The following is a 26,342-nucleotide window of genomic DNA, read 5'->3' on the forward strand; positions in this document are numbered from 1 at the left end:
ACAAGCATGAATAGCTTCTCTGCTCAATTATGTGTTTCACTTTAATTTTGTTAATTGACATTCCGTTTTTGTGTGTGTGTTTTTGTAAACTAGTATCGTAGGAGTCGGGTTAACATGGAATGCATCCCCATAGCCTGACCAAAGCTAAGGACCAGGCTCTGAACTGAGGCTGTACCAGGGGCATCTGCCTTCTCCAGATGACACAGCTCCCTTTATCATTTCTATACCAGTAGACATTACATTAAAAGCATATGCCACCCATAAAAAAATAATGTTAATGGTCACTGTATGATCAGTAATAAAGTTGCATCAGAGTGCTATACAACGTCATTGTATGGTATATAATGAAGATATACTCTATTAGTTTACATGAAAATATACTGCCATCCCAATATGCTGGTGTACTGAGCTGATTTTCCAGAGGTAGAGACCAAATTGAGTTGATCCAACCACATACCCATTTACCCTTCCCCCTCCTTTGATTAGTCACATATTTTTAAAACAATTAGTGAGGGCTGTAAGTCTAGTCTGCAGTCATAAAAATAATTTGCTTATGATGGAAGGATTATTGCTTTCCTGTTGGTAACACGGTGCTCCTATGGCACACGACACCTCTGAGTTTTCCTTCTCTTTGAAAGTCAGGTCTGCTGTCTTCCCACCTCTCTGACGATTCTCTCCTGGTCATAATTGTAGAGACTTCTCTTCCAGTAGCATCTCCTTAAACATGCACGTTCTCCAGGGTCCTGTCCTTGGTTGTCCTTCTCCATCTGCATGTCTTCCCCTGGGTCTTAACTAATGTATGTTAACTGTCACATGCACCATAATGACTGGATCTCTAATACCATGAATACCTATCTGTCTTATTCATCTCACACTTATGAATATGTATCCTATTATTACTTCAAACTCAGCAATTTCAAAAGGAATCATCTTTCCTCTGAAAATGGGCTCCTCACCAGTGCCCTCTAAATGCCCTCTGCAAAACATTTCCATCTACCTAGTTCTACAAACCAGCAGATATCTGGAAATGATTTTCCCTCTTCCCACCAAATAGTGTTTTTAAAATCTCTTGAACCCGTTCCCTCCTCTCCCTCTGCCATTTCATCCCCTCCTTGTCTCTTGTCTAGCAGCACTTCAGCCTCTGACCTGCCTGCCTGCAGCCCCACACCCTCACTCTGCTCTTCTCCTGTCACCAGAACTTTTCCGAATCTCTCATCCTGTAGCTACTGCGTAAAACCTTTCAGTGGCTCTAACGTCCCACCCTGAGCCCACACAGGGGCCGTTCTCTGCCTGGACCTGTCTTTGACCTCGGGCCCTGATGTCTCCCATGAATTTTCTTCATTATAGCCACTCGGCCTCTCCCCACTCAAACTCAGGAACCGAATAGATTTGGGTAAAGTGGGTTTTTTGTTTGTTTTTTAGCTGTCTTGCTATCAAAAACAGGAACCAGGGGCACTCTGCTGTTTTAACATCTCTCTACCATTTAATACCGTACCTCAGTATGTCCTTCCAGCATTCCCACTCCCACCTGACCTGCCTAGTGGGCCTGGCTGTATTTCAAGACCCAGCCTGTGCCATAGCCCTTTGGAGGCACCCCTTGAAAAATGCCTGTATTTGGTGCTTCTGATGACCCTAGTACAAGCCTTAACTGTAGTACCTATTGTACTGTATTACAACGATGTGTTTACTCATCTGTTTTCCCTACTTGATTATGAGCTCTCAGACACAAGCCTACTTGTCATTTACCTCTACCCTAGCACTGGGCTGAATCCATATTTGTTGAATGAAACAAATACTCTGAGCTCACAAATATGGACACATACATATTCCATATACTCAGAATAAAGAACGTTACACAGAAAATAAACCCTTTACATTTGGAGATGTTTTAGCTCAGAATCAGGCACTTACATTTTTTTGATTCAACAAAAACATTTTATAGGGTACTTTCTTATACATTGGTCATTAATTAGTGAATAAAATGAACATGGTCTATGCCCCCAGGAGTTTACAACCAAATGTGGAGACAGAGGACAAGTCAACATGAATGGGGCTGGTGCTCTGAAAGAACAGAGCAGAGCACACGTCCCAGGACAGGGGAGGCACCAGCCTGCTCTGGACGGCTGGCGAAGGCTTCTCGAGGAGACGCTGACCAGTGACCAGGAGCCAGCGTGCCATGGACAGGCAGCAAGCTGCTCCAAGTGAAAGCCACAGCATGTGTGGAGGCCAATTCAAGAAAGAGGTTGGTATGCTTAAGGGACTGAGAATAGGCCACTGTGCCTGCAGCATGGAGAGCAAAGGGGATACCGCACAACATGAGGTAGGAGGGGGCCAAGGACCACACTGTAAAGGTCCCTATGTGGCCATGATAAGGAGCTCCGTTTGGTTCTAAATTGTGTGGTGGGAAGTCTTCACAAGGCTTTATTTAAAATGGGGGTCATGCTCTGATTGATATTCCCAATGATAACTGAGTGAAGAGAGGGAACAAAGGGGGAGATCAGGGAAGAGGAAAGTGGGGTCCTTCAAGTTAGAGATGGTGGCTTGACGATGGTGGTGTCGGGGTAAAAAAAAAAAAAATGGAAGAAGAGACTGAAGAGGATTACTCTGGATGGTAATGCCATCAGCAGGCAGGCAAGTGAGTAAAGAGGTAGGTGAGAATAGAGGCCATTATCAGGAACTGGTTTTGGACACAAGTCTTGAGGTATCTGGGAGACATTTCAGTGAGAGCAGGTATCTGTGGCTTGAGCACGCTGGTTGGTTTTTAGTGGAGAAAACAGATCTGGGAGTCCTCAGCATGCAGGGATATGCAGAATCATACTGAAGGAAACCACCTGGGAAGAGAGGACAGAAGAGGAAAAGGGGGTCCCACACTGAGCCCTTAGGTGTCAAACACTTAGAAATCGGCAGGGGAACCTGCACAGCAAGCTGAAAAGTGCCAAAGAAGAGGCCCCAAACCAGGTGAGTGCAGCATTACGGAGGCCCAGAGAGGCCCGCGTTTCTGGGGCGGGAACAGACAGCTGAGCGGGTGCTGCCAAGAGCTCCAACGCACTGAAGGCAGAAAACGGCACTGGCTCTGGTCGGCTTTGCAATTGGTTGGCATCTTGAAGCGAGGAGTGGGCAGGAAATCTAGTGGGGCTGCGTGAGGGGAGAGAGGACACTGAGAATTCCACCAGGTTCTACTAAAATACAAATAGAATCTCCATCCATTATTCACCTGCTAGTGCCTTAAAACGAGCCAAGAGCTACGTGCTGTTTCTTTGCAAATTTATAACAGGATTATCTTTAATCCTGACAGATTAAGCCCAAATCAAATGCAGAGTCTCCAGTTTGACTTCTCCATACATCATACTTCTGATATGAAAAACAAAGACTACTTTTAGGTTAGCCACAGTATTTTCATGAATTTTTATTCAAAAGCAAAAGATGTAGTGGCAAAAAACACGCAATCACCCCTCACTTGGGGAAATTTCCGCTAAGGTGCATTATAACTTATTACCTCCTCAGGCTACTTAGCCACCCACTGGGAACCACAAGGTGCACTCCTCACGCCTGCTCATGCACACTTTCAGCAACATTCCAGTGTGTTTCCCAAAGTACATTCTGCAGAAACTATTCCCATAACAAGAACCGAGCAGGTCTGTGGCCTCAGAGAGCTGAGTTTATGAAATGCTGCTCACCTAGAAAATGCTCAGTATAGTAAAGGGGCTGTTCAGTCCTACACAAGAGAATCTGTTTAATTTTATGCAATCTAAATTTCCCAGATCTGCTTCACTATACTTTTATTTACATGTAACACCTATTAACCTTTATAAAGAATTTTAACAATAGCGCTTTGGGAAAATGCTGCCCTACAACTTCTCTGGGAAAAGTTCCATTTCTAGGGCATAGAGTTTTTGTTCCCTAGGTTTTTTGAACATTTAACATAGGGCAAAATCCTTCAATTTGCCTGTTTCCTTTACTCAATTGGCCAACACTGCTTTAATTACACACACACACACACACACACACACACACACACACACACACACACACACATATATATATTATATACAATTGATTTTAGAGAGAAGAAGGAAGAGGGATAGAGAGATAAAAACATTGATGAGAGAGGAACATCATCAATAAGAGAGAAACATCTATCAGCTGCCTCCTGCACACCCCCTACTGGGGATTGAGCCCGCAACCTGGGCATATGCCCTGACTGAAATTGAACGGTGACCTGCCGGTTTATGGGCCGATGCTCAACCACTGAGCTACATGGGTCGGGCAGGCCAACACTGCTTTCCAAACACATTTGTCAGCTTCTCCTTCTCATTCTGTCTGCCCTTTGTCAGGCTTTCAAAGTTGTATTAATAGAGATATACATTTCTTGGTTATAAAGTGCTATACAGATCTATATTTTATTTGTCAATGAGGATATAAATTTGTGGGTGGTTTTTTGCACTTACCATTTTCAGTGCATCTTTACAGGTAGCAATAATAGTCCATTACTAATTCTAATAGAAACATGATAAAACACTGTATATACAACATGTCACTACCTGTAGAACCTCTAGGTTGTTTCTAATCTTTCAACATCTTAAGTAGAGCCATGAACATGCACTTTTTCCTTGAGGGGGGGAAAATAAAACTCTGCTTTTTAAATCAATTTAACTTTATCACTTTATTGTTATTCCCCCCCTTATGCATAATTCACAGCTAATAAAGTTAACCCAGTAACCGTCTCTGACAAGATCACAGCTGAATGCTCCCTGTTCCCTCATATGTAATGAGGGAATATATACATTATCGTGTTCTGAGGCAACAATGTAATAAGGCTGTTGTAAAGAAAGCACTTAGTGTAGTGGCTGACATTTAATTTAATAAGCACTTGGTGAAGATAACTAGCATCGTCATTTCCAGGGGAAAGCCAAACTCAGTGATCTCATTCATTATACTCTAAACTCCTAGCAACTTTTCTGGACTCAGTCGTTGAAGGTGAATCTAGATGAGAGGGAAGACTGAGGAAAAGGGAAAGAGGAGGGTGCAATTCTTTGGCTAATTCAAGAGTAGTTCATGTCATTGTTTCATACCTGAAACTAAAATAATATTTCATGTCAACTGTAATTGCAAAAAAATTTAAATACATCAAAATACACACACACACACACACACACACACACACACACACACACACACACACACACATTAGTTCCGTCCATTTTAGAATTGGCCAGAAATAAGTAGGCAAATAACTATATGTCCACATACCACAAGGGTGCATTTTGGATCCTGGAAACTGTATCTCTGATTTTTAAATAGCTAGAGTTGAGCACACAGTATAAGAAATTATAAAGAACTGCTTTCAAAAAGAATAAGAAAAGACACACACAATGATCTATGCCATCTTTGTGGTTGCAGATTACATCCCTAAAAAGTATGGGCAACTAGGGAAATTTTCTGTCTGTATAGACAGACTAGTTTTATTTCTTTTATTGCCTCCCCTTCATAAAATTAAATAAGCAATCAATAATATTTATCCAAATTCCTTTTTCTCCCATATTCTCACAACCCACTCTGACATTGTGTAAATGTCTATTTCTCCATCTTTCCACTCCGTCAACTGAAGTAGAGGCAAGAGCAGCAATGAGCCTCTCTGACAGCATACTAAGAGCAACTTAAGTGTGAAGCACCATAAGCAAAACTTATAGGTGGTCTCTCTCCAGTGCTTTCTGCTAAAGAAAAGGTAAGTTCCAGGCTACATATTACAACGATCCTAGATAAGGTTTCACTTTCTGTAGTAACAGCCATCTACTTAATTGTCCTCTCTTCACTGTAGCAGAATAAAGGAAGAAATGGAATTATACAAAAATAAAAATTATTTCAATACATTCTATGGCTTTTAGTCCTATCCCATGGCATAAAAGACTGTCAAAATTAGTATTACAAGTTATAGTGTTGGTTACTAACTATACAATGTACAATACTTTAAAATGTGACTCCATAGCTAAGAGTGTATCAACTTTTATAATCTATTTCTTTGCCTAAATATATTCCTGTAATAAAAAAATAAAAATAAAAGATAGATAAATAAAACAGCTCAGATATTCCTACTGTTTGCTCCTGGTGCCAAATTGCTTCTTCCAAGCTGTTATGATTTACTACAAAATTTAAATCAGGATTATTTATTTCACTGTTTGAGTTAATTTCCCACAAGGATAGCCTAAATATTGTCTTATAATTCAATATATCCTAAATCCTAATAATCCCTGTATTTGCTGAGATTTGTATTATTAACACAAAAATGGCTGTTTTTCAAGTAGGTAGAAGGGGAGATATGTGGAATATACTAAGAACATGTATTTAAAGCATAAACTAATATCTAGAATATGCCCATAATCATACCACAGTTACACCTTTTCTCTACTAATTGACTTTAAAATGGCATATATTGACCAAATTTTATATTCGATTCTACATAAGGCTTCCTTGTACTAAATACAGTAGGATGATATTTTGATGGCCCCTAGTCAGGATATTCTTTATTTCTGTTTTATGCCTTGAAACTATAAATTGTAAAATTTTCAGCTTTTTGACTATCCCTCATCTTTTGCTGGAAACAGCCAAAATTCAATCAGAGCCAAACCCTAAGAATAAGGTGAGTGGCTAAGATAGACAATGCAGATTTGGGTAAATTATTAATAACAGCAATGGTGAGTTGTGAAGTCTCAAGTTCTCTTGTGTGACATGTGAACTATTCCTCGGGGAAATTCCAAGTTAAGTATTGAAAAAAAAAAAGAGCAATGGAAGCCACTAAGGTAAGTGTCAAGAGAACCAGTACTTATTCTCACTGCTTTCTGGCTTAATATACCTCATGTATAGAATTTCAAGATAGTAGTTCCAAGCTAACTAAAGTAGTGTGTCAATTATTCAGTACTATTAGTAAAATAACAAACATTTACTAAATAAGTGAAATACAAAATTAGTCATTTGAAAACAGCCTGTACTATATATATGGCAGCCATGGCTAGTGTTGCTCAGTGGCTAGAGTGCCATCCTGTGCACCGAAGGGTCACAGGTTAGATTCCTGGTCAGGGCACATACCCAGGTTGGGGGTTCAATTCCCAGTTGGAGTGTGTGTGTGAGGCAACCTGTCAATGTTTCTCTCTCTCTCTCTCTCTCCAGAATCAATATAAAACATATCCTTGGGTGAGGATTTATATATATATATATACTAGAGGCCTGATGCACAAAATTAGTGCAAGAGTAAGCCTTCCTTCCCCCGGCTGCCGGCACCAGCTTCCCTCTGACACCCGGACCCGGGCTTCCCCTCAGGCCACCGGCAGGCACCCGGGACCTGGGCTTCCCTCGCAGCCCCAGCTTTGTCCAGAAGGATGTCCGGTCTAATTTGTATATTATATTTTTATTATTATAGATTACTATAGATCAGGGGTCCTCAAACTTTTTAAACAGGGGGCCAGTTCACTGTCCCTCAGACCATTAGAGGGCCGGACTATAGTTTAAAAAAAACTATGAACAAATTCCTATGCACACTGCACATATCTTATTTTGAAGTAAAAAAACAAAACGGCAAAAACACCCTCATGTGGCCCGCGGGCTGTAGTTTGAGGACGCCTGCTATCCTATCTAATAATAGACAAATATGCAAATTGACCACACCTCCGACATACCCACAAGCCACGCCCACAAGCCCACCATCCAATCAGAGTGAGTAAGCAAATTAACCCAAAACAAGATGGCTACAGCCACAGAGAGCAAGGTTTCCTAGGTAACAGAGGAAGCCAAGCTTTCTGCCTGCCCTTGCCAGGCCTAAGCCTCCACTCAAGCTACAAAGTTTCAATTATAGAAGGTAAACAAATTCAAACAAATGGTGGCAGAATGGAGCTTGAGAGAGCAGGCCAGGGTTGCCGCCGGCAACAGGGGAAGCAAAACTTTCCGCACACCCTGGCCGGGCTCACCCGCTTAAGGCAACAAAGTTTCAATTATAACCCCAACACAAATGGCTGCCAGCTGCGGAGGGAGCCCCAGGCTTGGCTCCGCTCCAGGCTACAAAGTTTCAATTGTAGAAGGAAAATAAATTCCAGATACCAGGGCCTCTGCTTGGGTTGCCAGGGGGCGTGGCCGGCCTGCAAACCACCACAGGCCCCTCGCTGAGGCCGCCCCACACCCCAAGAGAACCCCCACCTGATCCGGGACGCCCTTCAGGGCAAACCAGCTGGCCCCCACCCCTGTACCAGGCCTCTATCCTATCTAATAAAAGAGTAATATGCAGATTGATCATCACTGCAACACACAATATCGCTGCCCCCATGTGGTCAAAGATTCTGCCCCCATGTGGACACAAGATGGCCACCACAAGATGGCCAGCAGGAGAGGGCAGTTGGGAGGCACCCGGCCTGCAAGGGAGGGCAGTTGAGAGGGACCAAGCCTGCAAGGGAGGGCAGTTGGAGGTGATCAACCCTGCAGGAGAGGGCAGTTAGGGGTGACCAGGCCAGCAGAGGAGGGAAGTTGGGGGCAAACAGGCTGGCAGCAGAGTGGTTAGGGAGTGATCAGGCTGGCAGGCAGAAGCGGTTAGGGGCAATCAGGAAGGCAGGCAGGCAAGCAGTTGGGAGCCAGCAGTCCTGGATTGTGAGTGGGATGTCCCATATTGGAGAGGGTACAGGCTGGGCTGAGGGACAACCCCCCTCTGTGCACGAATTTCGTGCACCGGGCCTCTAGTAGATATATAATACTTCCCTTCCTTCATCAGCACAGACTAAATAAAAGTGTCCTTTGATGGCCTGTTCTCATCTGGAATCATGTACTGTGTCCCACTTTGTCTGTATCTGCCCCAGAGTTGTAGCAGGGATTAAAGTGAGAAAACCACTTTACGTACACTACTTACAACAGCGCTGGCACGTTGCAGACACTCATTAAAGGGCTGTATTATTGTTATTGCTAATGTTTTATACCATCATTTCATGATTATTTATGGAATACCTGCTATATACTTCCATATACTTCAAATGGTACTAAGAAATAAATCATGAGAGGATAGTAACTAATAGTGTCAAGTGCACAAATGCAGTACTGCAAGGGTTTTTCAAACATTATCTAACTCCCTACCATTAGGCTCACACAATAACGTAAAAATGCTCAGTAAGGTTTGCTATAATCTTTCCTCTTCAATTTATCAACCTTATCTTCAAAATTGCTCCCCTCGCCTTCCATGGCAGATCACTGTCATGACTTCCTACCACTGTTACCTCCCAATGCTCATTCCTTTGCTTTCTCTTTTCTCTTTCCATTTCTTTCTATTGGTGAACTTAATCCTGTTTCATAGCTTCAACTAGATCTTGAAAGCAAAAACAAGAATGGATTTTAAGAGATATCATCCAATCTCTTTTTACACATAAAGAATTTGAAACTAAGGAAAATGAATTGCCCAAGTTTAGGGCCATCCATTAAGGCCATAGAGACTTCTCTGCTGATGCCACTAGTTTAAAACTCTCATCTGCAAATTCTACAATCAAACTACCAGTAGAATATCATCAGCAGCAAACATTCAACACAGCATATCATCAACCACCTACAAAATACAACCACAGACTTGTCTTACGTTTCTTTCGTATCCCCTTTACAAACCATGCCTGAAAAGTAAAAACAAAACAAAACAAAACAAAACAATGAATAGAAGGGCATTGTATTGTTTCTATTTCAGAAAAATAGTGTCTTGTTGAACTGTACAATAAATCCCTTTTGAGTATTTTGTAGAGTTAAGTTATAGTGATACTATATTCTAATATGTTACTCATATCATTGTAAATTGTTATTTAAAACAGACCACTATACAAAAATGAAAGAATACTCAACTTTATAAAATCCATGGAAGATAAACATCCAAATAACCTCAGTTACTTCATCTCTACATAAGGAAAATAATGGAACTTACCTGATAGAGCTAAACCTTAAACAGCATTCATCTTACTTACTGAAAGCTTATTAAATATTAGTGTGTGTATATGTGAGAGAAAGCTATTAGATTACCAAAGTATATTTTGATAATTTATTCATCAAGGTATCAGATGGCATACAAAGATGAGTAAGACAACTGCTGCCTACAAGAAGCTTATCATTGACCAAGAGTTGTGAAACCCCGCACTAATCCTGACGAGTGACCTGGAAGATGACTGGCCCAGGTAAACAACGGGGAGGTTCCAAAGAACAAGCTTTCCTGACCAAATGAAAGGAAGGACATAAATCTGCCAAATGAATATAAGAACATAAATTCATCTATTCCATGTTTGAGTTTTCATGAAAGGAAATTTCTAGGTGTTCAAATTAATAGTTTTACAAAATCTAAAAGAAGATTCCAAACTCAAAAAGTAAAATTTGTAGTCAATTTTCATATTTTCATATATTATAGTATTCTTTTAAACAAATACTTCGTGAAAAGAATAAGATGCTAGCTATGCCAGTCTATTTTATTTTTCAAATTTATCTTTATTGTTCAAAGTATTACAGATGACCCTCTTTTTTTCCCCCTTTAACCTCCTCCACCTCACACCCACCCAGGTCTTCACCAAACTATTGTCTGTGTCCATAGGTTATAAATGTAAGTTGTATGATTAAAATAGTGCAAATGATGTATTTTTAAATGACATAGTAAATGCACCTTCATAAACTATACCAAAAATTTCAATATATTTAGAAAATGTCAAAAATGTGGAGAGTGGGACATGTTTGCCTCATACTATTCATATTACCACTCTTCTAATCAGGTTTCCGTCTTTTAGAGGACAGTTCATTTAGTTATAAATCAGGTGGTACAATTTTAATCATATAAGAAGCTTCCAGGTTCAAATAAATTTGTTTTGAAGTTCTTTTCTTTGCTATCAGATTATAGGGAATAAATGGCTTGAAACTGCTATTATAATTACATGCCTTCTGTTGTCTCCTCATCTATGATATAAGGGAGGAGGTGAGGCTGTAAGACTTTAAAACTCACTTTGAATTGGCAGCCATCATTTCTCAGCAATTTACTATGCCAGGCCCAAGGATTAGAGGATTAGGAAAAGGTTTTATCAAAATCTGTACTATTTTTCTGAACACAGGCTGAGTGACAAGGCTGAGTATAAGACAATCATACTAGCTGTGAACAGTATTTCCTAGCCAGATTAAAAATGCTGTAAAACTGACATCTCTAATAGGTTACTCATATCATTGTCAATTTTTATTTAAAACAGACCACTTAATACTTTTGTTTTGCAGAACAGAGTTTAGAATTACACAGAGCTAGACTCCTACTTATACACTATCTAACCTTAAGCAAGTCATTGACTCTGAGTCTCAATTTCCACTGTATTATACAATAGAATTCACTAAGTAGTAATCATTACTGTGAACATCCTGGAATAGAAGAATTCTTGATCTTCAAGAATTATATACTACAATCTAAAGCTATAAACCATACACCTAATTCATTATCCTCCTATATAATAAAAGCCTAATATGCTAAGTGTACAGTCGTATGGTCATCCGTTCAACCAATCAAAGCATAATATGCTAATGATATGCTAAGACTGCTCAACTGCTTGCTATGACGTACACTGACCACCAGGGGGCAGACAGTTGACCAGTCGACCAGTCACTATGACATGCACTGACCACCAGGGGGCAGACAGTCGACCAGTTGCTATGACATGCATTGACCACCAGGGGGCAGATGCTCCGACTGGTAGTTTAGTTTGCTGCTGGGGTCTGGCCGATTGGGACTGAGTGAGATGGGCCGGACATGCCGTGGAGCCTTCCCGCAGTCCCTCCCCAGCTGGCCAACCTCCTGTGTCCCTTCCTGGCCCCAATTGTGGGTGGGTGGGTGGGAGGTAATAAATCAAAGACCATCCTATATAATAATCCTATATAATAAAAGGCTAATATGCAAATCGACCAAATGGCAAAACGACCAGTCGCTATGATGTGCACTGACCACCAGGGGGAAGATGCTCTGACCAGTAGGTTAGCTTGCTGCTGGGGTCCGGCTGATTGGGACTGAGCAAGACAGGCCAGACATGCCCTGGAGCCCTCCCGCGGTCCCTCCCTGGCTGTCCAACCTCCCTGGCCCCAATCATGCACCGGTGGGGTCCCTCGGCCTGGCCTGTGCCCTCTCGCAATCCAGGACCCCTCGGGGGATGTCGGAGAGCTGGTTTTGGCTCGATCCCACAGGGGGAGCATCGTTCAGCCAGAAGCTGGGCTCACGGCTGGTGAGCACAGCGGCGATGGCGGGAGCTTCTCCCACCTCCGCGGCAGTTGGACATCCCCCGAGGGCTCCCATACTGCGAGAGGGCACAGGCCGGGCTGAGGGGACCCCCCCACCCCAGTGTACGAATTTCGTGCACTGGGCCTCTAGTGGCTTATAAAATGACACAGCACTTGGACTCACAATTTATAATAGTTTATGTTACAACAAATATTTGCTACATTTGTGCACCGGGAGGGTGGGGGTTCCCTCAGCCTGGCCTGCAACCTCTTGCAGTCCAGGACCCCTTGGGGGATGTCCACCGAGGGGTCCTTAGCACTGCCGCAGAGGTGGAAGCGGGAGAGGCTCCCACCACCACCGCTGCACTCACCAGCTGTGAGCCTGGCTTCTGGCCAGTGCACTGCTGTGGGAGTGCACTGACCACCAGGGGCAGCTCCTGGTGGTCAGTGCGCATCATAGCAACCGGTCATTCAGACGTTTGGTAGATTTGCAAATTAGGCTTTTATTACATAGGATATATGATGGGACCTTTTGCAGCCCTAAATTCAATTTAACTTCCTATTAGATAATGAAACCCATAAAGTGGGTCTGGGGTTTGGTAGAGTAGTTAAAAATGAAATGCAATGTAAGAAATCCAAACTTCAGTACATAATTCATATGGTCTATGTCAACAAAATTCTTTATATACTATATGTTTCAGAAGGTGTGTTTATTAAAATTAGGTATTCCAAATTATAGAATAATTCACAAAGCCACAGACCCTATGTTGGTAACTAACTGTAAAACAATACTTTGGGGAAAAGGAAAGGTGTGTGGGCTTCAGGATGGGATGAATACTATGCTTTTAATTATTTTTATGTGAATAATGTTAGTTATTGCTTTAACAAAAATAGAAACGTCAGTATTAAAATAGTTCTTGGTAGTGCAAAGCTTCTCAAATTAAGGTTTAAAGGTTTCATTCAGTAGTTGAGAATACTAGCTCATTATTACTAGAACTTTGTACTACTACTAACTGCATAGCATATGCAAAACTTATTTAACACTAAGATTTTGGAATTTAGTAGTAAGTAATAAAAGTATTATTTAAATAACACTACCAACAACAGCCACAATAGAAACCAACACTGAGGACATGTATGGTTTGTATAACATACTCTCGTTTAATCCTTTCAATAATCTCATGAAGTAGTTAATATCTCCAGTTTAAGATAAAGAACCCCCCACCCCAAGAAATTAGGCAACCCCCAAAATCACATGGTTAATTTGTGGTAGAACTAAGATTTATACTCAGAGCTTTACATTTTCAAAGTCAATGTTCTTTATGATGTACCATTCTAACATCAGTTTAGTAGCCTGCCATAACAGGTAAACATAATTCCATGATAGTTACAATATCAACTAATAGGATAAGGAGTTACTTTCACATACAGCACCACACAGAATCTTGCTATAATTAAATTTTGCATAAATGAATAATTACAAATTTTAATTTTGCCCATAAAGAAATGTTTAAAAAATAAAAAAAGGAAAAGCTAGATTTGATTCATTTTTAAGACATGGTCTACCAAAACATTATCTTCAGTGAAGCTTCCTAAAAGTCTGAAAGTAGGATCATAAGCTAAGGCACCAAACAAATCAGAAAGATGAGTCTACGTAGACCAACCTGTGTTACTATAGGCCAGCTATCTACCTATAGCAGACCTGGAGTACACTAAGTGTGAGAGGGTGTGGAAGCTAGGGTTAGGGGCATAGGGAGCAGCCATTCCCCTAGTTGAGGCTTTCCCCTAGTTGAGGTATTGTTGTTGGTTTTTTTTTGTGTGTGTTGTTGTTTTGTTACCTCAAATACAATGAAGCAGTGTCTCAAAAATTTACGATAAAAATGACCAACACAGAATTATCAAGCACCAGTTTAGGGAGGAAAAAAATATATTTTTAGGCAGCAAAGTTTAACCATTTTCCTCCCATGCAAACATTCTCAAGAAATCACTAGAGGAGTCCTTCTATTAACAAACCAAGAAAGAAAAACAGGAGAACCAGAAATTTTCAGGACTCCTGGTGTGGAAAAGAAAATATTAGCATGACAAATGTGTGGCAGGCACAGAAAGCAACCAATTCGGACAGCAGAACTCCATGAAAAATGTAACCAGGTACAAGTGAAAATGACAGCCACCTTTAATTAGGAAGAAATTTACACTTCTAAATAAAAATGAGTCAATGATAGGATACATAAAAAACAAGGGAAAACAGTGCTAGGTAGAGTATATTTTCATTCGACAAAAAATTCCTTTTTCTTTTCACAATTTCTAAAAGTTTATGAAGAATTCATTTTTGTTTCAGTAGATTCATTTATTTCACTATTAGTGGAAAATGAATGCCCCCAAATCCTTTTTTTTTTTTTTTTTTTACTGAAAAGTTATATATAACAAAGTATTTCTATGCTTGATAATGCATAGATTATATTTTGTGGGGATGAGGTTCAATTTTTAGGTTATTTTTAGGTTTTTAATTTTGTATTTTGGATCTGATAAATAGAAATCAACAATACTAGCATACCAGTGATTGCCCTTTCTTCTCTCTCTGGCAGCACATTTTCCCCCTGACCATTCCCTCCTTATTTCCAGTCTATCTACTCAATTTTTCATAACCAAACTCTTGCAATGTTCATGTTCAAACTAAATCTGAAAAGATATTTTGGAAGGGTAGCATTTATATTAAAGGGCATTTTTCAAGGGCACAGTCCTAACACTAAAGGTATAAATTTTTAGGGATAGTCATAATTTTTTCATACATCCAGTAAATATTACTAGGTGGTTACTGGGTTGGTTACTACCCAGGATTCAAAGACACACAATTCATATATCCAAGCCTCAATAAGCTTAAAATCTAATAGAGACTTTAATTACTCACAGTAAAAAGAGAAAACAAAATAAAATGCAGCAATCAAGCTAAAATCAGTGAGCATATTTCTAGCTACAAAAATCCTAGGCCAACTCCAAAATAAGTGTGCCCAGGGAAAAGGCAAATAATTGAGACTCACACTAGCTCCTGATTCTACCAGTCATTTGTCCAGGGTTCTTCAGAAGCTCTTTAAAAACATAGAAGTTGCATAGACATGTGCAAACCTGAAATCTATTATACATCTTCTTCTAGAGCAGCGGTTCCCAACATGGGGCACATGCCCCATAGGGGGGCAATTTGATTTTTAAGGGGGGCAATTCAAGAATGAGTTATTAACAGTGAATTTCCTGCATTTCTTATGGTTCTAGGGGCCACATCTACACTATATAGATGTAAATTGTGACATACTTATGCATTTCAGTTCTCTAGTATGTTTTGAAACTTTATTTGCTATTTTTCGTATCACTTCATATTATTATTATTTTAATAATTTCTTAGTGATTTCTTCCTCAGTACTTCAACTATCGTTTTGTTCTTTTATTTTTCTCTTTTATGGATACCATGTTCTTTGGATGCTTGTTTAGACCAAGTTAATGGCCTTTTAGGCTTCCTCCACATGACTAGGAGTTCACTTCTTGAATAATAAGAATTATATGTCACAGGGGCGGGGGGCATCAGGATTTTAGAAATGCTTAGGTGGGGCATGGCCAAAAAAAGGTTGGGAACCACTGTTCTAGAATATGAAAATAAAGCTAATACTGAAATGACTTTCTGCCACAAATAGATCAATATTTCAAGTCACTGAGTACTATGTCTGAGAACATATAGAGACCATTTAGAGCAGGGGTCCTCAAACTTTTTAAACAGGGGGCCAGTTCACTGTCCCTTAGAGAGGAGGGGAGTCGGAGAGTGCGGCGCACATTCCACACATGCGCACTGTGGGCCCGGGACGAGTCGGCTGCTAAGCAGGACAGGCAGTGGCGGCAAAAACAGCCGGCGGGCGGATAAATGTCCTCGGCGGGCCGCATGTGGCCCGCGGGCCGTAGTTTGAGGACCCCTGACTTAGAGATACCATAATTTTTTTTTTAAAGCCGTAACATTTGTATAGCCTGTTGGGAATGTGAGGGAGCACATTGATGCAGATTAACTAAATAGACACAGTAAACTGTCTTCCCGAATTAATAATGTCAGCTCACTCATGAAAAAGATAATTAGAAAACAAGCAGAATACGACAAGAATATAGACTCTTGTCAATAAATGGCAAAGTGTAAACTATGGACCATGACAGTTACTATGCTATAGTTTCTGGATAACCAAATCTTAACGTTGAAAAGGTGTAACGTTGCCTTGATGTGTCCACCAAAAATCCTGAACACCTATTTCTTTCTTTTAAACAAAAACAAAAACCTAGGGCACAGGTGGTCTCCCAGCCTCCCATCCAAGTAGTAACCAGGACGACAGCGCTTAGCTTTGGAGATGAGGCGCCTTCAGAATGGCACAGCCTAACACCCAGGTGTCGGTTCACCTAGTTCTTCTCTAGGCTTTACATTCATAGTGTTTCTTTTGTTGTTGTTCATTCTTGTGTGCATTTTTTAAAATGGTAGTGATGATTATTACACATGTAACTTGTCTGAGAAATAAAAGGAACAGAACCAAAGAACATGGCTGACAGTTACCTTGACTATACAGGGGTGGGCAAAAGTAGCTTTACAGTTGCGAGTACATGAAACAGTTAACAAACCTATTGTAATTATCATAACCTGCATGTTTTTTTCCCATATGAACAACTATAAACCTACTTTTGCCTACCCCTGTATTAAACAAAATCTTTACCTTCTACTGAAGCATGATTTCTCCCAATACATTTCCCTTTTCCAAGAGTAAACTCATTTTTTCCATTATAACCAAACCCACAAAAATCCACTTATGCCAAAGTGAGTTCCTACTCTATCCTAATGTTCCCTCAACACTGCTAACTGGGTAATTACTTTGAAAATGTTAAACAACCCAATCAAAAAATAGGCAATGGACCTAAATAGATACTTTTCGAAAGAGGACAGAAGGAAGGCCAAGAGACATATGAAAACATGCTCAAAGTCACTATCATCCAAGAGATGCAAAGCAAAAGGACAATGTGGTACCACCTCACACCTGTCAGAATGGCTATCGTCAACAAATCAACAAATGACAAGTGCTGGCGAGGATGCGAAGAAAAAGGAACCCTCGTGTACTGCTTGTGGGAATGCAGACTGGTGCAGCCACTGTGGAGAACAGTATGGAGTTCCGTCAAAAAAACTAAAAATGGAACTCTCATTTGACCCAGTGATCCCACTTCTAGGAATATATCCTAAGAAACTAGAAACACCAATCAAAAAGGATATATGCAACCCTATGTTCATAGCAGCACAATTTACCATAGCTAAGAATTGAAAACAGCCTAAGTGCCCATCAGCAGATGAATGGATTAAAAAACTGTGGTACATCTACACAATGGAATACTATGCTGCGGTAAAAAAGGAATTCTTACCATTTGCAACAGCATGGATGGAACTGGAGAGCATTATGCTAAGTGAAGTAAGCCAGTCAGAGAAAGATAAATATCACATGATCTCATTCATTTGTGGAATATAATGAACAACATAAACTGATGAACAAAAACAGATCCAGAGACAGAGAAGCATCAATCAGACCATCAAACCATAGAGGGAAGGTAGGGGAGGGGGGTAAGGGGGAGAGATCAACCAAAGGACTTGTATGCATGCATATAAGCCTAACCAATGGACACAGACACCAGGGGGGTGAGGGCATGAGTGGCGGGGGGGAGCAATGGGGGGATAAGGACACATATGTAATACCTTAATCCAGGCGTCCTCAAACTACGGCCCGCGGGCCACATGCGGGTGTTTTTGCCGTTTTGTTTTTTTACTTCAAAATAAGATATGTGCAGTGTGCATAGGAATTTGTTCATAGTTTTTTTTAAACTATAGCCCGGCCCTCCAATGGTCTGAGGGACAGTGAACTGGCCCCCTGTTTAAAAAGTTTGAGGACCCCTGCCTTAATCAATATAGAAAAAAAGAAAATGTTACTACAAATATTTTTAAATAGTGAATAATAATTAAATTCTGGATTGAAATCAAAGCAAAAATATAAGAACAAAGGAGTAAATGATTGTGACAAATACAAAACCTTTTTAAAATGCAGCTGTAAGCACATGTATAAACTGGGAAAATATAGGATTTTTAAGCAAAAGCTAAGCATAAAAATACCTTTTTATATGTTTTCAATATATAAACAACAGATATCTTCATGCATGGATTTTTTTCAACAGTATCCAATAACAAAGGAGAAAGGAAACAGTACGGTTCTATTATGTAAATCCACATTTTTCTATGTTGGCAAAAGCACAAGCGAATCACCCAATGGAAAGAATGACATTAGGAAGACCAGGATGGCTGAAGGTTAAAGTAATTTTCTATTTTCTGTAACTAACACCTGATTCTTACTTTGGCTTTATATTAATAGTGTTTTGTTCTCAATCTTGTTCTTGTGTATATTCTTTTTAATGAAAGTGATGATGTTACACATGTAACTTGCCTGAGTGAGAAATGAAAGGAACAGAACCAAAAGGATCTTCTGGAGGATGGTTATGTGGAGCAGAAAGTAGTTCTACATTCTTATCTGAGGATGCTCTCTCCTCGAGCCTATCTGCAAAAATAAGATGAAACAAAACAAAAAATAAAATAAAATAAAATAAAAAACGTCTTTAAAAAACTTTAAGTGGTTTACAGTGTAAATAAAAGTGAAAATTAAACAACGGAACAGCATTTTGAAAAATATTACATTCAGAGTTCATTTTCATAACTATTAGAGGTAATCCTGAGTTTAATAAATTTTTGGTTGCTAAAAGCAAGCTTAACAATGCAATCACACGGCTAGATTTCACTAAATGCAATTAACCTAGTAATTTGGTTCGGTTTAGTTAAATACCAGTTGTCTTCAACTTGTAACATACTGGACCTGCACTTAAACCCAGCGTACTAAACGGAGACATATTTGGCAGACTTTCTCCATAAATACATATGGAAAAAAGCATTGCAAATGTTCTCTCATTCATTAAATAAGTAAATCCTATTTCTCAACAGCAATAAAAAGTAACACTGTATTTTATAGTTCACTTCTCATATTGTTTGTAGTTATTAAATCGTTCACATACACACAGGTACAAAGATATAGGTATCTCTCTATTAAATTAAACATTTTAATGACATACTTTATTTATTCACCCAGAAAATGCTTCTGTATTGTTTAGATATAGGCACTATTTTAGGCAGTGGGTATGCAACACTAAATAAAACAAAAAAGCAATAAGCAAATGAGAACTATACATGTAGCATGTTAAAAACAAATAAACCTACAGACCAGGGCTGGGGAACTTACAAGGCCCATGAAATTATTTGGTCTGGCCCTGCCCAAGGCATTCAGGGTGAGTTAATTAAATGTTTGACCAAATTTTTTAAGTTTATAATTTTGTATGGCCGGTGAATGATGTGATACTCAAATGGCTCTTAGCAGAAAAAAGGTTCCCCAGCCCTGCTTAGAGAGAAAAATGTAGTGCCGGGGAAAAGGGATTAATGGAGATACTGACTGGATGGTTCTGGAAAGGGTCCTGAGATTCTGTACTTCAACAGGCTCCCAAGTGAAGAGACAGTACTGGTCAAGGGAGCATCTTCTTCAGAAGGCAAAAGCCCAGCGTCCACACTGTCCTAAATATACTCAGTTATTGCTATGAACAACTAATTCTTTAAGTATCTTTATGATAATGGATACAATTACTAACTTTTATGGCTAAACTAACTGCAAAGTCCACATGAAACTTTAGGTTGCTTAAATTTTTACTTAAATTTTTTTGAAGCACTAATATTTTGTTAAGAAAACACATCTGACAATTGACTTATGCACTAACAAAACTTCCAAAACTTAAGAGCTGTTTTTCAAATCCAATACTGCAATGGATAACAGTAAAATTTTATTTTAGGTTTTCTTTTTCAAGATATTAACTCTGTACTTGATTCAGGAAATCAATAACAAATGCTGATTGAATTATAGAAAAAAGTTTTTTTTTAATATTTTGTTGTTCAACACCTATTAAAGTTAGTCTCTGTATATTTCAGTGTGTGTCAACCACCCAAAGTCAATGCAACATGCAGATCACCTATCATAGAATCTACACTTGAAACCTATATAATCTTTAATCAACATCACCCCAATAAATTTAATTATATATATTTTTTAATTTTGAACATTAAAAAAAAGAGAGAGTGAGAGAAATGTTAGTCTCATAGCATATTTCTGGAAAAAAAATAAGACTGGAGAATACGTAACCAAGGGTCTTTAATTTATTGTGGTGGGAAGCCATAAATCAAACCGTAAGAGCGGCCTGAGAATCAGTGAATCATAGGGTACCTGTGGTTACCCATGTTTTCAGGCCGTAAGTGCATTTATAGAATATCTGTAAAACCAGAGACTGCTTTGTATCACAGTCCTAGACTCCCCCATCCGTTCTTCATTTCCCAAATTCTGGTGCACAAAAAGTGAGGACAAAGGAAAAGGGATGGTAAGGACAAATGAAGAGACTGTCTCAGAGTGATAACCACAGCATATAATTATCCAAGATCCTTCATTCTTGAAAATCAAGACAAGAGTTCATAGGAACTTAGTCTAAATCAGGACCAAACTTCCTTCCTAAACCATCTGCATCAATCATTGCCAGGATTCCTGTGTAAAATGTAGTTACCTGAGACCTACCGAACCAGAATATCTAGGAAGGGAGTCTGTATTTTAACATAATCTACAGGCTTATAAACTACTATACCAATGGTTCCGGAATATAAAAATGCAAAGTTACCACTAAGATTCTTTAAATCCTCACACACTGGTGGGTGAATTCATTATAAATGTTCAAATAACACCATATAGTTATGATAAGAGTATAAACATTACCACGTAGGAGAAAACTAATATTATTTTTATACAGAGGGTCCTCATAATTAAAAATATGAGGACACTGTTCAATGCAAAGTTCATTTATCCAAATATTTCAAAACAGATATCAGGATAAATTCACTATAAAATAAATCATGTTCTCATTGTTCCACAAAACATAGAATCAATTTTCCCATGAAAGAGTTTTTAACTAATTTAGATTTTCAAAGTTCACATGATAATCTGGGTCCCAGGACACAAAATACAAAATAAAAACACATATTGTATTAATTATTTTAAATTATCCATCATTTTATAAATAAAAACTAATGAAGTAGTATGTAAAATTACTTTTCAACTATATACTCACCCCTAAAATTTATTTTAAATTCCATTTCAAATAATTGGTTTTCTTTAACAATTAATAGATTATAATGATCTGATTTATCCCATGTGTCTCCCTGCCAATATCCAAAAAGAAATACTTTGGGGTGTTTTTTTTTTTTAATCTTGCTTTTGGGGTCACACAACATAAATTGTAGCAGAAATGTCAAACAAAAAAGTTGTGGCTAAAACAAAAAATTTAATAAAAAGATGTAAGATTGGTTTTAACCAAAGTTTACAAACTTTTAATAGAGCAAAGCTTTTGTTTCATTTGTCCAATATAAGAAACTTACCTCTTCCTGCCTTTCTAACGGAACTGTATTGGTGAATAAAGGCAGTATCTTTTCAAAATTTTTAATTGATACGGATGGCAAAAATACAGGAATGAAAAATCCTAGAATCAAACTATATTCCATAATATCTATCATCAGAAAAAATTTATTACTCTAAATTGTTCAAGCCATTATCTTATTTATTAACCTTTAGGCTATTCAAGCCATTGGCTCCGGAATATAAAAACCTTTGGCTTGAACAGCCTAAAGGTTAATAAATAAGATTTAAAAGTGCAGTCTTCATCTGATGCTTTTGAAACTGTTACAGTATACGTGCAAATTTCTGTTATTCTGCTCTGAAGGAACCGTTATATAAATTAGCTCAAAATGATGAGAGTTAATGTTTTACAACAAACTTATTATATATGCAGATGTTTATGTATATTTTATTCTGTAGCTTCATAGAAAACAAAACAAAACATACATTCAGTAGATTTTGCAAAATAGCCAGTCTTTAGTTTCTTCTATTCTTCCTTTGAGTTTTGATGTAATTTTAGACAAACAACAAAAAAACAATAAATTCACCATCAACAAAAAAATATTCCATTCCATTAAGTATTATTTTTAATTAACATGTAGAGCTACACAGCTATTTGAACAAATGCAAGTTAAACATTTTTCCAAAGCAAACACCTGTATTCTAATTAGCATTTAATGTGTTAACTATTATGACAATTAGATTATTAAAGTTTACATACTAATCTGGATATTTTAGTACAACAGACAATGAAAAATATACTTAAATTTTTAAAAATATCACTGAGACCAGCTTTATTAATAATTCTTCATTTTGATTTAATGTTTTGGTTTTAATTAGGAACAGATAAAAGATTCTGAAGCATAAATAATATTCAGTTACACTAAAAGCAAAAGTAAGAAGAATCTGGTTTATTTCACATGTTAAATCCCTTTCTGTTTTCTTAAAGATCACTAAAAAACAGCTTTTGTTTTATTTTTAGTATCTCAAAATATATTATTTTAACATTACCTTCTGAATAATACACATAAGTATTTCTTAAACATCATATGCTTTTTATTTTTTCCTTTTAATAAATAACCATGTGTCATTTAAAATAAAATGTGAAATAAAAATGTATTAGTGTGAGCAATCATTACATGGTCAATGGTTATATCTTTAAGAAAGTATCTCATAAACCAAATCTAAATTATTTTATAAAGGACTTTGAAAATTGGTGAAAAATAACTACTTGAGGAAAAATAGATGAATTTGGTATTTCAAATGAATCAATAATTTATTTATTCATTTTTGGAAAGTTTTTAAGAGACAGAGGAACCAACCAGTAATGACCAAACAATCAACTTCCATGACACTAGCTTTTACCAAAACTCTTTTAAGTTTCTGAAGAGGTCTTTTGCCCATCAGTGTAATTTAAACCTGATCTATCAACTAGATCAAATATTAGATACATTTCTGCTTGTGAGTGAAAGAGGTGCTAGAGATGACTGAATAGTACAGCTAAGTAAAACTTCGGGAGGAAGACTTTCTAAATTACATTCTATATATTCTTGATTTCTTTGTAAGCTTTATTAAAACATTTCACCTTTCTTGAACCCCATTATTATGACTATCAATTACTAAGAGAAAAAAAGACATGTTTCTGTATCTCCTTCCTTGCTGTTACCTGTCACTCTTGCTGTTGTGTTTGTTCACAAAGTCCCTTCTAATTTGGTTTTTTGATTGCCAGCTGAGAAACCTGACAATTTAAATATAATTTTCAAATTCTGGTTAAAAGGCAATAACCTCATAAGTTGGAGCCTAAAGACTTACACAGAAGGTAAGAAAAGGAAAAGTGGCATTTTATTGAGTGCCCCGATTCTTTAAAGACATTTCACTTAATTTTCTTGAGAACACTCTGAGTTAAAGCATCATTATACTCAGCTTTTAAATGAGGAAGTGAGACAGCAGTTAAGTGACTTCATTGAGATTACAACCTAGTTAAACGACACTGTCAGGGCTCAGAGTTCCTATTTTCTGGTGTTATATGCCAACTTAAGTGCATCAGCCTCTGACAAGGATTTCCATAACTCAGGGACTATCCAGGCAATCTGCCAAATGGATGAGTTACTCCAAGTACGACCTTCACATAAATTTCCTCCTATACTTGTAGTTGGAACTTAACACCTTTCCATAATTAACACTGCAATGAAGTCTAAACTCTCTTTGGCATATGTACATGTGCACAACTACATATACAAAGTACACACATTATCTGACCTTGAAGTTTGAAAGCAAATAGCTGGTTAAGAGTTTTACATGCTAATTGCCCAGCTGGCGTAGGTCAGTGGTTGAGCGTTGTCAACCTATGAACCAGGAGGTCGAGATTCGATTCCCGGTTGAGGCATATGCCCCCAGTGTGAGGCATGCAGGAGGCAACCGATCAATGATTCTCTCTCATCATTGATGTTTCTCTCTCTCCCCCACCCCCTCTTCCTTCCCCTCTGAAATCAATAAAAAAATTTCTTTTTAAAGAATTTTACATGCTAAACCAATTTTTATGAAATTCTGTACACATGAATATTTATATGCCATTCTTGCCTATGTGAAGTAAATAAAACTTGGATGTCATTACAAATTTTTACAAGGTCAAAATTATGCAAACAGTTTACCCATTCCATAAATTAATTTTTTTAAAAAGGAGTTTTTACCAAAGGAGTAAAAAATACTGATTTAACAAACCCTTGGTTATACTCTCACAGTAAGAACACATTAAAATAAGTATTTTAATTGTTCCTATTGCTTTAAAAATAATTCTGTAAATTATAATGATCTGGTTATCACTGTGCCTCCCTGCCAACCCCCAACCCCCCAAAAAATACTTTGTTTCCTTTTTTGTTTTTTTAATGTATTTTATTGATTTTTTACAGAGAAGAAAGGAGAGGAATAGAGAGTTAGAAACATCGATCAGCTGCCTCTTGCACACCTCCTACTGGGGATGTGCCCGCAACCAAGGTACATGCCCTTGACCGGAATCGAACCTGGGACCTTTCAGTCCGCAGGCCGACGCTCTATCCACTGAGCCAAACCAGTTAGGGCTGTTTCCTTTTTTAAAACCTTGCTTTGGGGGTCTCTCAACATAAGTTGTAGGGGAAATGTCAAACAAAAAAGTTGTGGTTAAAAAACAATTTTTAATAAAAAGATGTAAGATTGGTTTTACCAAAGTTAACAAACTTTTATTAAAGGCTCAGAACTCATTTTATATCTGCATTTAATCATCAATTTAATTTTTGATAATCATATGACCAGTAGGTAAAAAACAAACTCAAATCCCAAACAACTATTCTTACATTAACTCAGGGCATTTAAAATTTTACATAAAATATAGTATACCAATGTAGAACAAAGCATTTCATCTAGTAAATGTTCTCATGAGGCCAGTTACCTAAAATAAACTAGAAACTAGAAACTCTAACTAGGGACCAGTAATATCTTCTTTTCACATGCAAAAATGGGCACACACACACACACACACACACACGCACGCACACGCACGCACGCACGCGCGCGCCTGGGAAACCTGAAAATTACATGCACCAGAAGTGTTTTGCTCCAATATGGCAACCTCCTCAAAACATTCCACAGTTCCCTTTTCCAAAAAAGGAACTCTTCTAAAATATGTATGGCGAGGCTTGACATATATATATTAGGTAGTTTAAGAAAAGGCAAAAAGGCAATGATTCCAAGTAAAAACATTGAGATATCTGATTTAAAATGGAAAAGAATTTATTTAACTTTTGCCACATCAGGACAACAAAGCAGCCCTTTCATGTTATCACTCATTAAAAGGGCATTACAAAACATTAACATAATGTAGTAGCCCATGTTTTCTTTCAGGCACTTTCAAAGGGCATCTCAGACCCACAATATCTTCTTTTGAATATGCAAAAATCACAAAGCTTCAAAATGATTACTAGTAAAGCAAGATACTAATGTCTCCCTTTTTATTTGAACATTAATTTTCCATGTTTTGGAGATACTCTGAACTTAACATTCAATAATACGCAATATATTTTAAGCGTTAGGAATCAGTGTATTATCAGTAATCTTGGGTTTAATAGCTACTATCAAGCAACTGAGTTCTAATGCACGCATCACAGTTTGATAGTTCTGTATGTTAGAGAAGATGGCCTGATTTTTGCCCTCAAATGCGCAAAAAGAATTTTCTATTTACCCCCTTAAAGCAGTCTTTGGCCTTGCTGAATAATTATAGAGCTGTTATTTTACTCTGAAGCAAAATAAGCCTTCAAGTGTCCCTTACTTGATCTTAGAAGGTCAAATTCTCTGTCCAACAGTTCTTCTTCTGTTAATTTGGAGAAATTATCCTCTCCGAAAGGATTCCACCCTGACATATCAGGTGGGTTACTGAAGTTCTTCTGATTTGTAATATTTGCAACTGCCTCTTTTTCAACAACTGACCTAGAGTAATAATTAAGAGAAGAAAAACATTAAAATTGAATTTTTTAAATGCCCTACTTTATACATGCTTAGGAA

At 38.1% G+C, this 26,342-nt stretch overlaps 2 protein-coding genes across 16 annotated transcripts in view; one reads left to right on the top strand and one right to left on the bottom strand.

Moving 5' to 3' along the window:
• PAQR3 (progestin and adipoQ receptor family member 3) overlaps positions 1-10,253 on the top strand; it is a 40,278-nt gene extending 30,025 nt beyond the window's left edge. For 3 of the 5 annotated variants that reach the window (XR_008558501.1, XR_008558504.1, XR_008558508.1), the window contains 3 exons: positions 2,005-2,242; positions 5,609-5,725; positions 10,058-10,253. The gene's annotated coding sequence lies outside the window, so the exon portion shown is untranslated. The remainder of the gene's footprint in view (positions 1-2,004; positions 2,243-5,608; positions 5,726-10,057) is intronic. The other 2 variants (XR_008558502.1, XR_008558505.1) reach the window with 2 other exon arrangements.
• BMP2K (BMP2 inducible kinase) overlaps positions 1-26,342 on the bottom strand; it is a 141,535-nt gene that overhangs the window by 12,409 nt on the left and 102,784 nt on the right. For 10 of the 11 annotated variants that reach the window (XR_008558479.1, XR_008558490.1, XR_008558483.1 and 7 more), the window contains exons 14-15: positions 26,110-26,267; positions 18,729-18,839 (exon numbers count right to left, since the gene is read on the bottom strand). Coding sequence is in view for 6 of the 11 variants with exons in the window: in XM_054727989.1 (XP_054583964.1) it covers positions 18,729-18,839; positions 26,110-26,267 (269 nt within the window). In the remaining 5 variants the exon portion in view is untranslated. The remainder of the gene's footprint in view (positions 1-18,728; positions 18,840-26,109; positions 26,268-26,342) is intronic. The other variant, XM_054727977.1, reaches the window with a different exon arrangement.

Source organism: Eptesicus fuscus, chromosome 2 (genome assembly GCF_027574615.1).
Source record: "Eptesicus fuscus isolate TK198812 chromosome 2, DD_ASM_mEF_20220401, whole genome shotgun sequence".
Taxonomy (NCBI): Eukaryota; Metazoa; Chordata; class Mammalia; order Chiroptera; family Vespertilionidae; genus Eptesicus; species Eptesicus fuscus.